Source organism: Lissotriton vulgaris, chromosome 8 (assembly GCF_964263255.1).
Source record: "Lissotriton vulgaris chromosome 8, aLisVul1.2, whole genome shotgun sequence".
In the NCBI taxonomy this organism is placed as follows: Eukaryota; Metazoa; Chordata; class Amphibia; order Caudata; family Salamandridae; genus Lissotriton; species Lissotriton vulgaris.
In genome coordinates, this window is record NC_141696.1 from 1,515,759,311 (window position 1) to 1,515,776,312 (window position 17,002).

The window sequence follows — 17,002 nt, forward strand, 5'->3', positions numbered from 1 at the left end:
TTAGGCACCGAATTCAGAGATTTGGAATGAAAAGAGGATTTTGGATGATAGACTCGTACAGGGGTTCCCAAACTGTGGGTTGCGACCCATTGGTAGGTCGTGAGCTGATTTTCGTTTGGAAAAGTCCAAGCAATAAATTAAGATGTCTTTAAATTCTGTGTTTATCTGGTCACATTTGCATGCATATGACAGGGGTCAAATTTCAGGATTCTGACAAGTTTCTGTTTATGCTTTTTAACATGGGATTAGCGCTTACTTTTCTTTCTCTGACTGCGAGGTGAGAGGTGTTTTTAACTAAATTATGTGACAATCTTACGATGTCCTACTTTGTAACACACAACAAAATGTAAATACCAGTAAATGAACCGTATACATTCATCAGTTAGTAAAGTAAAATTAAGTAATTAAGTACTTTTTTTGTAATTCTGAAATGTGAAGAAAATGTGTGGTCTGTAAATGACAATGGGCAACCACACGAAGCATAAGTTACATTAAAAAACTCACCCCTCCTCATATCAATTAAATGTAGGTGTGTCGTTAAGGTGTGTTGTGGGTCGTAAAGGTGTATCGTGGGTCAAGGTTCTAAAAAGTGTTGTATCCACTGGACTAGTATTTCTGGGTGTGGAGATGCTGACATGGTGATCTTTCCTTGTGGCTGTTATCTCTATGTTTTTGGGCCTCATTATAAGTTTGGCGGTGCCGGAGTGGTACCACCACGCCCCAACCAACAAACCCATGTCCAAACTGCCCGACAGATTAGCAGTTTTCTTCTGTCTGCCGGCGGTTCTTTGGCATTCCCATGGCGGTGCTATGAAATAGGCACCACAATAGGAACGTCAGAAGCAGTAGCTACATGGTATGGACTGCTGCAGTTCATGCAGGTACTGGTTTGCCCCCGCCCTGTGTGCATCCACATGGCATAAGGCACAAGGGGGCCCTAGAAAGATCCTCTTTGTTTCCTCATCACTACACTTTTCATGGTGGACGCACCGCCATGAAACGTGTGACATGAGGAAAATTGTATTATGCTTGGTGGGCCGCATACCTCCTACAAATAGCTGTGTTATCTGCTCCCATACTGCCCCACCTACAAAGGGGTGGGAGATTTACAAATGGAGGCCGGCTGACGCTTCTACACCAGAATAAAGAAAGGCTGGAATATTGTGCTTTCTGTGGTGGGCGGGTGCCAAGTGTTCATGCCCTTGGGAAAAGGTAGGGCATGAAAAACTTGTATAGCTCTGCCGCTACCAAAAACGCCGACAGACTTGCTGCAGTCATGTGGGCGATCCGTCATTTTTTGTTGTGCTGGCATCTCTGTCCAGTCAAATTAATCATCAGCGTGTTTGGTAAATTCCGAAACAATATCTGCAACCACACTTCTACTGCAAAAGCCATCTGATTCACAATGACATTCTTTTGAATATCTACTAAATAAAAAATGTTCAAGGGGCAGCAATATATTGTGATTTACAATTTCAGCTATTTAAAGTTAGGAATGATGATCACAAGTCTCCTCAACATGAGAATTGATCATAGCATAAACATTTATGGCTAAAGGACACCACTGGCTAGACTTATTAAAGAAGAACTAGTGTGGTGCGCTTCCGTGCAACAAATCGGTACCAATGAGTAAATGAAACCTTTCTCGACTTGTTCACTAAATATATGGCAGACACGCCAGGAATGAGGAGGGATGACACAGTAGTGTTGGGAAATCTCCAATGCACCTATCCATTCTGAAGTGTTATTTACCATACAAAGATGCTGAAGAACATTAATGCAGTTATTCAATGAATGTCAATATTTTACTGTGAGTGAGAGGTGGTCACTTCGCGGTGCAAACACCTACATTATGGAAAACTAATAATTTTAGGAAGTGAGCCAAGCTTGTCCTGCTTGGGCTGATTGATATATAAATGTCCTCTAACACAATAAAAGCTTCAAGGTAACGTGCACATAATGGCATTAAATAAATGTTCTCACAGACTGAAGTGAAAGACCATGCTTACCATGCGAGGGGCCCAGATGAGAGACGTTCCACCTTGCTTGAACTTCATATCCACCAGTGGGCTTTTCCCAAGGATGTCATGGATCCGTACTGAGCCTGAAGGTCAATACAACAGGAATAGGAAAAGAAAAAAGAAGAGGATTTGGATGGGTCAGATACTTGTGTCTAACTCCTTTCATATGACAACCAATTTTCATAATCTCAGAGTTACAATTGAAATTTGGAGATACTAAAAACCACAATATTTCTTGAGGTTTATAATTGGTAGGGATCAGCTCAGTTATAGTCAACCCTTTTTCATGATCCCGTTCTGTAACTCAACACTTTCATTTCGGTGTCAACAGTTTACTGTAATGAACCCTCTAACGAAGGCCTTCAGGGCATCCCACAGAACAAACAAGCCTGACACACAATCTTTATTGATTGTCAAACACGAATGAATATCTTTACTGATCTAGTTATGAAATCCTTCTCTTTTTATAGAGATTTTTTGATGTCTGGAAATGGTCTCATGAGCCTTTGGTTGACAACCAGCATATAGTAATACAGTGTTAAATATGCAAAACTTCAGCATTAAAATAGTTGAACTTAGTATCTGGTCAGGTTAAAGAATTAAGGGCCAGATGTATCAAGATACCCTTTTGCGATTCTCAAATAGCGATTTTTTGAGAATCGCTATTTGAGAATTGCAAAATGGTATGTATCTAGAAATTCACAGTTTTTTTGCAATTTCTTAAAATTCCTTAATTGAGATTAGCAAATTCCTAATCGCAATTAAGGAATAATTTCCCATTCATTTCTATGGGCCAGGAGGCCCATAGGAATGAATGTGAAGTTATTCTCAATTAGCGATTCGCAATTTGCTAATTGCAAATTGAGAATAATTTCAAGGGTGCAAGGGTGTCTTAAGGACACCCTGCTGAACCCCTGAAATTTACATGTGTGCACATATGGCGCACATACATGCCCTTGCGTCACATGGCACCTTTACCAATGCCAAAAGGTGCATTTGTAAAAGAAATTACAAATTACCACCAACTACATGTTGGTGGTAATTTGCGATATCTTAATGTGGATTCGCAAAAAAAAATGCTTGATGCATAGCATTTACGGAATCGCAAAATTGCGATTCCTTAAATGCTTGAGCAAAATATGGAATTTTTGCAATTCCTTATTTTGCGATTTTGCTCATACATACCAAAACACAGTTTGAGATTCGCAAACGGCTTCATACATCTGGCCCAAACTATCATTACATTTGCTATTTTTCCAAAACGCAATATTTTCGATTAAAACAGCCTTCAACAGCGCTTCGATCGAATATTATTCATGATTAAAGATAACTGCATTTAGTACAACATTTTGAAGGTAAACGACTCTCAAACCAGGTGCCACATGGCTACAAATCCACCTGTTCTCCATAGATGCACGATGCAAAAGACTGACAGTTTTTCAGTGCGCTCAGTTTTCAACAGTATCCGTTCTGTGCTTACGATCAAGAGCAGTGGTGGCCACCAGGTGAGTAGTCGTAGATGCATCTAAGCCTTCAATCTTTCCAGAATGGTAAGAAAAGAGGCACTCTGGATCCTGGGTCTGAAGGAAAAGACACAATGAATACATTATGGCAAGGTATGGGGTACGTGTTACAAGCAGTCAACTTATAATTGGTGTACTGATCACTCTCATATGCACAGGCCCAAGGGGTCAGGACACTCAAACATCTTTACTAAGGGGCAAGTCTGCACTTACAATATTTTGACTGACAGTAAGGAATTCTAAAATAATGCACACTAATGGATGGAAAATGGGGGCAAGAAATGTAAGAAGGCTGAGGTGCAAGACGTAGTGTAGTGAGGGATGGGTGAATGTTTTGAAGAGAGACTATAGACATGAAGAGAGGACTGTTCTACATAACACTTATAACTCGTGCCAGCCTTTAATCATTTAGGCAGACATAACTTACTATGTTTGAAAAGGACAGGTCCAACTTCCAGATGGCTCCATAGGCATCCTAAGGAAGCAAATAAGAGTCATTAACTGGTTCTCCCCAAACCTTCAATTCAAAGTTTGTAACTAAATAGTCAAAGGCATGTAAAAATGGCTAATATCTGACGGACGAACATGGATAAAATACATTTTGCCTATGAGGTACGTGTGTTTGCTGATTAAAACACAGCATTAACAAAACTTAGGGACAGATGTACAAAGCCCTTTTACATTTCTTAATGGGAAGAATCGCAATTTCACCCCATTAAGAAATGCAAAACAGCCTTTTCCTATATACAAAAGCCTTTATGGAAGTGAAATCGCATTTTGCGATTCCTTAAATAGGAAATCAAATAGGGATTTCCTATTATCGATTTCTTAGCACATGTACAAAGCATTTCCTAAATGCAAAATGAGCATTCAGGAAATGCAATGACCATCGACTCAAAGTCAATGGTAACCATGTGCAATTTTAAGAAAAAACCCAATATTGCTTTTTAGGGCTCGCCTAGCAGCGCGCATGCGCTGCCTAGGAAAAAGACCTTTAGCCGTCGAGTTGGTTTTGAGGCCAAAAACGTGCACGCGTTCCATTGCCTTTAATGGCAACGCATCGACGTTTGGCGATTCCCTTGCGGGAGTGAGCAGCAGACCAATTTTTTATCGTGCCTTGCTGTTCCCTCCCGCAAGGGAATCTGGCGCATGCTCCCTCCTTTCTCCCCTCCCCCTGCTGCCGCACACGCGCTTGTTGTTACCTTATTTACAGTTGCAGTGTTCTAAGCGCTTACATTGGCATTTCTGACTATGATAAAAAATATGGGACTTTTTATTCCTGATTACAATGCGAGCTCCCAAAGGGCTTATTCTGTATGTGATCAGGCAGGGGCCATAACAAATATTGTTTTGATGGGTCATAGTCCAGTAATGCATTATGGACTCTATGAAATTAGAGGACAGAGCAATATGTGAACAAGTGGCTGTTTTTTTTCACGAGGCCAGGGATTGTATGGCAGGTTATTACATTTATACAAAAAGAAGGGGTCTGTTTTGATCGTTTTTTTAAAGGTTGGCCTATTTTTTTCCCTCGCATGGGCGCTAATGAGGTTAACATGGACCTAGGCAGGTCGTACTTTTTCCTGTTTAATTTCGGAAAGATGTGATCCATAATCTTAGGGCTGGTTTAGCCCCGTCCCTCTTGTCGGATGGTCAGAGAATGCAACAGCCTCCACCCTCCCTTAATCACGTGCACTATTACCTCCCCGTTATAAAAAAAAAACAACGGTCAGAGAAAGTAATTTCATGTGTCGTTCAAACTGGAGCAGTAGCGCGTGATAGATGGGAAATCCTGTGCCGGGGGTGCAGGAGCAGCAGGGGGCTGTGGCGGGAGGGCGGGAACAAGCGTGCTGCTTTCTCCATAATGGGGAAAGGGGTTTAAAAATCTCTTAAAATTACTAATACAATAATGTATTCTTCAAACACAGCTGCCTGAGGGCCTCCTTTTCAGTCACCATGCAGCTCGCTCTAGGAAATTCGAGATGGCAGGAATAGGATCAGTTGTGTTCAGTGACATAACCATAAATTGTCTCCAGGCACATTTTAAAGATTTTGATGGCCCTGGGCCGAACGTATTTTCGGGGGGCCCGTTTGGAACGGATTTAAATATATGATCCAATTTCAGCTATTTTCATGCCCTCTTTGGCCAGGTTACGGAGTGCACAGGCACACAAGTCCACTTTCTAAATATTTTTACATTTAATATTCACAAATAATAGTGACCAGTGTTTTCAATATTGTACCAAAGCAGCAGCTATTTAATATTACTGCAAATAATCTCTGTGACACAAGACCTGCCCCTCGCTTGGCAAATACTGGTCTCAAATTCATCTCACATTCAGTCACATATTCGGGGTCCGCCTGATTCCCACACCCGAAATAGCACTATTGGGTTACGGTTTGAATTTCCTGCGTCCTATCCGCAAACTTGCTGCATTGGGTTTTCTGCTTGCTACGAGAGAAATCGCTTTGCTTTCGTGTGCCAGGCGACCCCCTAGCCTGAACTCCTGGCTACGTAGTATGGCCTGCTGTAACATCAATAGTGTGGAGTATTCCACTATAGTCCCTGCCCCTTCACGCCCTTTAGACATCTGGGGGCCTTATCGCACTTACATTGACAAGATCACAGCTGAGCGCCAGTCCCAGCTGGAGAGTCAGGTGGTTCCAACGGGAGTGGGGTGAGTGATGTCCCATGCCTCCCCTGACGTATGGATGCTGCCATTCTGCTGTCGGACCTAGGGGCATCCCCCTTGATACTGTGTGATTGCATGGCTGGAATGCACACTTGCTCGCCCTCATGTCTCCTGCTCCATTTGTAATCCGATTTAGTCTCTGCTGCTCCCTGACACCTGCCTGCTACCTTGATATGCAGCGTTCCTGTTCTGTCATGTCACCTTGCGCTCCCCATGACTAAGATGTTTTCTGATGGCTCTATACTGTGTGCCTTGTTATTTACATGCTGTACTGGAAATGTCTTGCTGTGTGACTCAGATGGCGAATGTGAATCACTAAATGTTTTGCTTACTGTTATTTGGAAAATGACAAATAAAGTTAAAAAAAATAATAATAATAATCTCTGTGACACTTATTTCGCATATATGAGGTCCTGTTTTGATCTAAAGAAACTTTAATGGATGTTGCATCAAACATAAAGAAAACATTTCTTTGCAAAATGTTAGTAAAGACTCACCCACATTAAGAATAAATTTCAGGAAAACGGTATTTAAAATGATCTGTTTATGATTTAAGGTCATCAGGGCAAGACTCTGTGACTCAGATCAGATCATCTATCACAGAGGCCCATTGGAAGGCTGGGGCGTTTGGCTGGAGGCCACTTTGCCTAAGCCTTAAAACTTCTCTTTTATTCTCCCCACTCCACCCCTATTGTTGCGGGCAATATGGTGGCCTCATCATAGGCCACTTACGCCAGCGATTAACAGTGATAGCCTTACGACTAGGGGGCGGGTTCCAAACGATGAACCCTCCTTTTATCCCACCAGCATTGCAGGGACGACGGGGGCATATGCAGTGTACACCCCTGCGTGTGTGTCAGTCAATGAAGCTATGAGGTTACATAGCCCTGGTTGTGGGTTGTGGTACCGTTTGTTATACTGTTTCTATAAAAACAAAAGTCAGCTTGCATTCTAGTTTATACCGATGATAAAGGGAACAATCGAAATCCGATATTTGTAAACCGTGAACTACTCACCCCTAAGGGTCTCAAGGCGCTGGGGGCCAGTGGGGAGATTAAGTGAGCTACTGCCCAGAGTCACAAGGTGCTGAGCTGAGCTGCCACCGACGATTGAACCATGAGCCCTGCGCTCCAGAGTCAGCCGCCCTGGCCTCTGCGTTACACCTCTCCCCCTAATGGTAAGGTAAGGAATTGAAGAAACTGAGGTGCTGCTAATTTGTACAGCTCGTCTGTACTCTTATTATTAACCAACCATTGACGAGAGCCTGTAATAACCAGGAATTAACCGATTTGTTTATTTGTAGTTTTATGTAGCTCAAACTTGGCCAATGGGCATTAGAGTGCTTAACATGAGCACAAATTATATCAAGCCTTTTTTTAATGGGGAGATTAAGTCGTTGTCCAAGACCACAGGATGTTGATCTGAGGCCATGTCTGAACTGGGGTGGCTTGGTGAGCAAAATAACGATGGATTAAACCCAGATCTGTGACTGGGGTGAATGTTTTGCCATTGTGTAATATTCCGATCATCATCTTGTGTGTTTTGCTGTTCAACCTATGTGGGAAGGGTATGCCTAGACGTGGGTCCCGTGCTCACTACGCCACTGGAGTCAAGCTATCCTGGCTGAAGACGGCTGATAGCCAGAAACTGGACCTAGGATGCTTGATTCCGGCCCAGGGAAGACATGGCTTGGCAGTTCAGTCTGGACTGTTCCCATGAGGCACAGGGTCAAGACTGATTTGCATATGGCCATGTCTGAACTGGGGTGGCTTGGTGAGCAGAATACGATGGATTAAACCCAGAACTGTGACTGGGGGTGAATGTTTTGCCATTGTCCAACATTCCGTCCATCATCTTGTGTGTTTTGTTGATCTGAGGCCGGCACTTAAATCTAGTTCCCAAATGCCAAAGTCTGCAGCTGTGGGCATTAGGCCTTGTAAGTAAAACTTTTACTGAATGAGAAAATTGGATTTGAGAATAAATACAGAGTCACAATTTGAAAGAGGTGTATTGTAGGCTCCCCTTCCAAATAGCAAATCGTTATGAGATTTATTAATGGTTTGTGTCCATAATCCAGTTGCAAAACATTGGCAAATTACTGACTCCTGAGTTGATGTGGCAGCCTATTCAACAGGCATTGGCATAGCCAATCGGTCTTGCCTTTGGATCCTATAAGTGTTTAGCCATGAAACAGTTGATGGTGCTGCACCAAGGATATTGTGCTGCATAACTAAATACTTATAAGGTCCCAAAAGCGAGACCTATTGGCTATACCAATGCCTGTTTAAAAGTGCAATAGAATGCACACATGCCCCTAGGGCATATGTGTGCTTTACATGTGCATCACTATCTTCGGGGTGCATTACGGGGACCGTATGCCCATAGCCATCCTTGGTTTAGCATTTCCAAAATAGCAATTTTCTAACAGGAAACACTATTTTGAAAATGCAATACCAGCCCATTGGTATGTTTGCCATGAGATTTCTTAATTGCGATTTCCTAATAGCAATTCCTACTCTGTAGGGTTTGCTATTAGGAAATCAGTAATTTCATACATATGTTGCATTTCCTAAATAGCGATTCCTAAGGAGTCACTATTTAGGAAATGCACAATTGTATTTTCGGACATCTGGCCCTAAGTGAGTAGTACCATTCCTAGGCTGAAACAAATGCAGTGTATAGAATTGTGCATAATTATAATTCATGTATTTACTAATATTCCAGAAAGGAAAAGACGTGTTTTCTTCTTGTCTTGTACCTGTTCCAAAAGATAACACCCAATCAGATGGTGCAGAGGGCTGCCGGAAAACTAGGGGTGGTCAGGAAGGCAAAAAGAATCAAGGTGGAAAGCTGACATAAAAGTCCCATTGATCTGTTCTACCAAAGAACTGGTGCACCATCCAGAAGTAGTTGGGTTTAATTGGAGTTCAGATGTAGACAAATATTTCTTATTGGTAGGCGTCAAAAGGTTGGGTGGAGGACTTCCTGGAAATTCTCTTGCTTGTGAGACAAGGGGAATCCCATGTATCCGGCTTTATCAATTTCTGCAATATGGGGCATGAGCAGGAGTATAGATTGTCACAAGACGCACCGCAAAAAAAGCCATTGTCAGCTGTGACAGATATGGGGAGTCGGACGTCCAATTGCTTCAGGATGTAGAAGAAGTCTGTGGCATTGTCGGTGAGCCTCATGGCCGCCCTGAATCTCAACATTGCGAGAAAGGCCTTCGATGCCAAGAATTCCTTTATCTCTGACACGTCTATGTGGAGAGCAGATGATTGGTCTCATAATGCGCTAATGAAGAGCTATCCACCATGTGACCACCATATGTACTCACAAGCTGCAAACAGGTGAGCTGGTAGGGGCATACCAACAAGAGGCTGAGAGCAGGACCCCATCATTTCAAGGCTGAGACTGAGGGTGAAGGAACTTGGATAAGTGTCAACTGATTGTCCCACTGATGGTCCTAACATTTTGCTAAACTGATTTAAAGGAATCTCTGGAGCTGATGTCGTAAATATCCTGACTTTTCTTTCCTTCTCAGGACTTTTCCATGGTGCTTACTGTGAATACCATGTACTCACCAAATTAAAGAGAAAGTGAATGCGTATGAGTATATCAAGTGCCCATTCCTTCCATGATCCCTCTGTGTTCTGTACATATGATAATCAAGCTTACATGAACATATTTGTGGTAACTAATCCCTGTATCTGACCATTTCCTTTTTGGATTGTTGTTATGGGATAGTAGAAGGTTGATAATTGCGTACTTCATTTCGTTTTCTTCTAAAATTATTCAGGTTCATTGTGTGTTTTTTTAATTTTTTTATTTGTCTTGACAGATTCTCTGTTTACCCTTTATGCGCCTCTTTTTGAATTACTTTAGATCATTGCACTGTTATTTACTTGACTGCACTTTTATATTATTAGATCACTATGCTGCTATTTGATACGTGCTAAAAGTTTTCATTTGGAGACTGTTTTCTGATGTTGCTGTTTTGCATACTTGGTATTTTTATAAAGTATGTATTTCTTTTTATTGCTGCTATTTGGTACGTGCTATAAGAATATTGCTTTTATGATGTTGCTGCTTCACACACTGCATTTTTCTTTATAGTGTATATATATGTATATATATATATATATATATATATATATATATATATATATATATATATATATATATATATATATATATATATATATATATATATATATATATATATATATATATCCGAATAAAGATAAATTGAATTTCGTTTTCTTCTACAAAGAACATCATCTAACAGTACATGTCTCCACTCTCCTTTGGTTGTTTGCTCTGACAATTTTCAAGAAACTACTTGATTATCTTATAAATACTGCGCAAAGAGAGCTGAAGGGTTAGAAAGGACCTTACAGTCCGCAATAAATGGACAGGACAGGCACAATTTCAGCTCCCACCATAACCGAAGGCTGCAGTGAGGCGGGCGGACTTCAACGGCAGGTTGGTTGGCTGTGGCTAGAGTTCAACATACAGAGCTGTTCTGGTGACAGGAACATCAGGCTTGTTATTCAGGTGGAACAGAAGGCCTTTGTATTGGTTTCAATAAAGTACTTGCCCTTCTTCTCACAGGTCTGCCAGATACTTGGCCTCTTAGTGTTCGTTGCAGTTTGTCAGTCTGTAGTTGAAGCGTCTTCCCAGGGAGGTTTTCATGAGGGCTGAGAGGGTCTGATGATCAGCCCTCGCCAGAGCGCGTCTAATGTGACACAGAATGTTAAGGTTTTGACTATGGTTGCACCACATAGTGAAGGTAGTCGGTCTTGAGACCTGCCAGACCAAAAAGTGTGGATATGATATGGATTTGGGTTCTCTCTGCGGGATGTATCACAGTGGCGATTCAGGTCCTATCACTCTCTTTCTAACCAAGTCAGCAATGGTGGCGCTGGCAAATGTTTTCAGATCGTACAAGACATCACAATCAACAGCATGTCTTCTGCCCTGTTCTGAATTTTAGTGAGTGAGTGTTCCAGTGTTTATCTGTGCATAGTTCGGACTCAGCTGCTGTAGTGAGGATTTGCACAAATGGCCTAACCCTGGACTGTCAGCAATGTTTGGAGAGCAGTATGTTAGCACAATGACTACAGTGTGTGCTCAGTGGCTCTGGTTTGTTGTTAATGTTTTGTGGTGATCTCTCACACTACTGTACCTTTTTCACTGTCCCCTGTATAGTTTGCACCCTGGCTTGTTTTTAGCACTTGTATTTCCCCAACCTTGTTCCTGTTGCTTTAGACTCCACTTCTAGGGCTCATTTTTACTAGATATGTGATTAAATAATAATAATAATAATAATAATAATAAAAATAACACCTTTTGTGTAGCGCCTGGTTACACTAGGCAACAGTGTGTCCCCGCGCTTTAAAACTAATTACTAGAACAGAACCCAAGAGAAAAGGCTGCTGAAGGAGAGGGCAAAAAGACCTCAGAGTTTAGGAAAAAGGTAGGTTTTCAATTTACGTCTGAAGTTTCCTTCAGATGGCTCCATCCAGAGCTCAATGGGGAGGTCATTCCACTGTTTGCTGGCCAAGTATTTGAATGACTGGCCACCCATCCGTGCCCGCTGGATTCTGGGCACCTGAAAGAGCATACGGCCCTGAGATCGTAGATAACGATTAGGGTAGTACTTAGTAAGTAATTTTTGAAGATGGACGGGACCTCTCTCATAAGCAATGCGATGGGTCATGCACATGCTTTTAAATATGATGTGCTCCCGTATGGGGAGCCAGTGGAGTCGCACTAAGGCTTGTTTCCCTGAAGATCTTCTAGAGAGGTTAAGAGCCAATCTAGCCGCTGCGTTTTGATCACATTGAAGCCTATGAAGGCCTTTTCTACTCAGGCATAAGTATAGAACGTTACTGTAGTCGAGATGGGGCGTCGCCACAGCATGAATTAACGTTTTCCTGCTATTAGCATGGAGCGAGTCCAGGGTCTTGCGTAAGGTCTTAAGGATCCCATAGCATTTACCTGCTATCCCTCTGGTGTGATGTTCAAAGGATAAAGTCTCGTCCAGTTTAACCCCTAAATTCTTAACCTGCTCCAACGGTTTAGGGACGGTGCCAAGTTCTTTAGGCCACCATGCCGACGACCATATGGATGGAGATTTCCCCAACACCAAAAGTTCAGTTTTATTAGCGTTGAGGTGTAAACAATTTGTGTTCATCCATCCCGCTAGTCCGCTCAGACAGGCTGTAAAGTTGGCTGAGGCCTCTTCCGGAGGCTGAGACAGTGTCACTACCAGCTGGGTGTCATCAGCATATGACACTATCTCAACCCCGTACGCCGCAACCAGCTTGGCCAGGGGCGCCATATAAAGGTTAAACAAAGTCGGGCTCAGAATTGAGCCCTGAGGCACCCCATGTCTGAGCAAACGTACCTCAGATTTAAAAGGTGGACAGTATACTTGGAATTGCCTATTCGCCAAGAATGCACGCATCCACTTGTGAGCCAGACCCTCAATGCCAGCCTCGCTAAGATGAGAAAGCAGCAGGGGATGGGAGATGGTGTCAAATGCCGCGCTCAGATCTAGTAAGAGGAGCGCGGCTGTCTTCCCCTCGTCAACTCTACTCCGTAATAGCTCGGTGGAAAAAAGGAGGGCCGATTCAGTCGAGTGGTGCGCTCTAAATCCTGACTGCGAGAGATGCAGATGTAATCCCCTATCCAAATATTCAGAGAGCTGCTTGTTAACTATTTTTTCCACCACCTTAGCGCAGAAGTGCAGCAGCGATATAGGCCGATAGTTATCTAACTGAACAGTACTAAGATGAGGTTTTTTCTTTAAGGGGATGACCTGCGCTATTTTCCAGTCTTGAGGTATGTGGCTTGTTAGAAAAGACAATTTCGCCATGTGGCCTATATGAGTCGCCAGTAGCTCGGCTTGATTCCTAAGGATGTTGGGACGAGCCACATCCTTAGGGGAGCCTGATTTGATGCTGCAAATAATATTCAGCAACTCAGTGGTGTTAGGCACAGCAAACTGATTAAGGCAGCCGCTGTTAGTCATCTCACTGCTGGTGGAGGTGACCCTGAGAGGTTCTTCCAGTACCTCTGGAAAGGTTTTATAGATATTGTCCACTTTCTGCACAAAAAAATCAGCAATAGCTTCACACATAGCTGTCGAGTGCAGATCAGGGGCTATAGTTCTCTCCAATGAGGTGAGCTCTTTGTAAATGACAAAAAGTTCTTTAGTAGAGTTCTTCGCCAATTCAATTCTGTTCTTTAAAAAGTTACGTTTGGTAGATCTAATCAGTTTATGATAGCTCTTTATACTCTTTTTATAATGGAGTTTAGCCGAGTCATCATATTTACTGCACCAGATGCGCTCCAACTTTTTGCATTCCGTTTTACTTGCTTTTAAGTCAGCATTGAACCACTGAGCTGTTTCCGAGCACCTCGCTGGTGCCTTGGTAGTCCAACGGGCAGTTTCATCTAAGGCTCCTGACAGCCATTTTTCATAGTCTGTCCAGGCTTCGTCTACACTATCTTTAAGTGGGGGGCTGCCTCTTTTTAAAGCCAGCTCTAACTTGTCCCGCTTAATTTTCCCCCATTGCCTACGTTTACATGCCATCAGTTTAGTACTAAACGGTAGTTTAGACTCCCCACGGATGGTAAACTCCACCAGAAAATGGTCCGACCATAATACCTTACTGGGGGGTAGAACCACCACTCCCTCCCAGTCGGCAAAGATCGGATCCAAAAGATGGCCTGCTTTATGGGTAGGAATCAGGGATTGAATATTAAGATTAAACATTTTTAAAGATGCTAGTAATTCTAAAGCTTCCCTGTCATTTTCATCCTCGATATGAAATTTAAGGTCACCCAAAATCAAAAACTTATTGTACCGTAGTGCAGGGTGGGCAATTACTTCCAACAAGCTGTCCAAAAAAAGCGACGTCTTACCTGGCGGACGAAAAATCAGGTAGCCATTGATGGCCCTGTTAGGCAGGTATTTTATAGTAAAAAAGAGCCGCTTCGCATTCTTTAATTAACACTGTCTCTAGAGTGCATGACAGAACCAGTTTATGAATAATGGCGATACCGCCTCCCCTCTGTTTGGCCCGATCTAATCTTAATATCCCATAATCCTGCGGGAGTGCTTCCAATATATCTGGATTGGACTCTGCATCCAACCAAGTCTCGGTCAGGAAGAGTGCATCTGGTTGTTTTTCCATTAAGAGGTCATAGATATCCAACTTATGCTTCCTAAGAGAACGACAGTTAATCAGCAGCATGTTCAGAGACTCTGTCTTACACTCTGCAGTGGTGTTATTAACTGGATTGTACAGGCAGGTCTTACAAATCAGGGGTAAGCTCTCTACGTTCAGAGTATGACTACAGGCTCTCTGAATGGGTGGGCGGAGGCGCATTAACTGGTCTTTGGAGTAATTGACCCGTTTCAGGGCATCTGCGGAGATTTGAGCAGAGTTTTGGGCCCCTAGCCCCGTCCGGGCCCGGACGGGCACAGACGGGCTTGCCTTTGGCGCACCACCGGCGCGCCCGCTGCGCCCACCCGCTGCGCGGATGGAATGACCGTGTCCTTTCATCCAGTTTAGAGGAGGGTGGGATGCGGCCAGCAACTGGAGCGCAACCCTTTCCTCCCTCCAGTATGGCGGGTCTAGCGAGTCTCTCCCGCAGCGTCAGCACGTAGTCTGCTGCGCTGCGCTGGGAGAGGAGAAAACACAAGGGTAAGGCTGGTCTACCACAGAGCACCAAAAAATTAAAATATGCTGCACAGAGTGATACAATACACAGTAATACACAGTATTAAAAACGATTTAAAAATGTAACACGCTGTCCCCCGGCTTTCCGCCTCAGGGGTGTGATCTAGAAAATTAGTAAGCGCGCTTGCGCTGAAATGCGGCTTAAGTACTCAGGGAGGGCGGGATGGGGCCAGCAACTGGACCGCAACCCTTTCCTCCCTCCAGTATGGCGGGTCTAGCGAGTCTCTCCCGCAGCGTCAGCACGTAGTCTGCTGCGCTGCGCTGGGAGAGGAGAAAACTCAAGGGTACCAGCCTTACCACAGAGCACCAAAAAATTAAAATATGCCGCACAGAGTGATAAATTACACAGTAATACACAGTATTAAAAACGATTCGGGGTCATGTACAATCTTGTGGGGCATAGCGACTGTAATCCTTTATACCAAGGTGTGTGCTGCATTCTATCGGTCAATCACTCCAATCTTATTTATTCTCTACCCATGACTAGAAGTACCTCCGGCTTCTCTATTTCTGCCCACGGGCTCTCTATGGTGATGAGGTGGACAGGATGTCTCCCCAGCATCTGTTCTGTTAATGATGATCTTAGACCTATTAGACGTATCGCTTCTGCTGATGAAAACACCAGGGATGGAGGCAACACTGGAGCAGGTTCTGACATTAGCAGGGGCTGTTTTTTTAATCGAGTTACTTGTAGTTCTTTAACCAGATCGTTCTCATGAACAGAGGGTTGATTACACAAATGTATGAATCTTGAAAAAACTTAGGATGAGCGGTGGAAGTGAGCATGTGGTTGGTGGGTGTATTGTGAGGAGTTCTGGGGCGGGAAGTTGGGGTTACATGGCTAGGAATGCTTGATGTGTATCATTCAGCATTGTGGGGTGCAGAAAGTACTATTAGAAGTGTGAAAGTGTAAGCCATGATTACTGACAGTAAACCAATAAAGGAATAGTAACTTGTGGGCTGAAACAGTTGCCAAGCAGAAGTACATAGATAGCAATAATCAACAATATGACAACTAAAGAAATCCGAGAGGTCATAGGGTGTAAGACTTCTTGGGAGACCAAATCTCCTGGTGATGACAAAGGTACTGCTGGCACTGATCTAATCTGAATGAGTGGCTTAGGCAATCGTAGGTGCAATACTCAAGTTGCAATTTCAGGTGAGTCCAGGCCGAGAGTTATTGATTCTGAAAACCCCAGTCTGATCATTGCAGGCCCGGACATACCAGGCCTGACACTGGGCAGAGGTCTGCAGGCAGCATCATTGCCAGGTCCCTGCCTGTCCCCTGCAGCAGTCTAGGTGGAGCAGACAATGTTCCTCTCAAACAAGCAAAGGCTTACCCTGCACCCCAACCTCCTACCACCACACCCCCACATGCCCACCACCTACTGGTACTCCCATTGACACTTTATGCATGCTCAAAGCTAGTGGGAAATACCATTGTCTCCTAATGATAAAGATGTTAAGATGCACAGAAAAATGTATACGTTTTGAGTGGGCTTTGCAGTCTTCATGCTAGTTGCTTCCATCCCTGCTGTACTATGTGGTTTAGATATTTCTCCTTTGCTCACACATGTTACTGGTGGTTGACACCAGTAGTTGGGAACTGCGAGTCGGTGGATGAATTTGTAACCAAAAAACATTGACTGTAAGATCATTGTAAACCATCTTACTTATGTGTACTGTAGTGGACCATGTCCCTGAAAGCAAACAATAACGTCTTACCTGAGCAAACCAAATATGAGACTGTGGAGCCAAGACCTTCACCATGGACTGCAGATTAACATGCTTGCCAACGAGAAGTTCGTTGATGGGCTCCATCTCCACAATCCCGATGTCATCGGTGGTCTCCGCCGTGTCTACCGTCTCAAAGTCCCACACCTAAAATACAGAGTCACAGCCTTATCTACATGCCTCTGTTGGCATTTAGCTAGCTCTATGACAAAATCAGTCAACTCATTGGAAAACATACAACACTGTGTAATCTGTTGCACAAAAGCACTTGCATA

The 17,002-nt window shown here is 43.4% G+C and overlaps 1 protein-coding gene across 3 annotated transcripts in view; it reads right to left on the reverse strand.

Moving 5' to 3' along the window:
- Positions 1-17,002, reverse strand: part of CFAP44 (cilia and flagella associated protein 44) — a 748,689-nt gene that overhangs the window by 370,043 nt on the left and 361,644 nt on the right. For all 3 annotated transcript variants that reach the window (XM_086935641.1, XM_086935640.1, XM_086935642.1), the window contains 4 exons: positions 16,719-16,874; positions 3,972-4,019; positions 3,502-3,601; positions 2,010-2,104 (listed from right to left, as the gene is read on the reverse strand). In XM_086935641.1, coding sequence (XP_086791767.1) covers positions 2,010-2,104; positions 3,502-3,601; positions 3,972-4,019; positions 16,719-16,874 — 399 coding nt within the window. The remainder of the gene's footprint in view (positions 1-2,009; positions 2,105-3,501; positions 3,602-3,971; positions 4,020-16,718; positions 16,875-17,002) is intronic.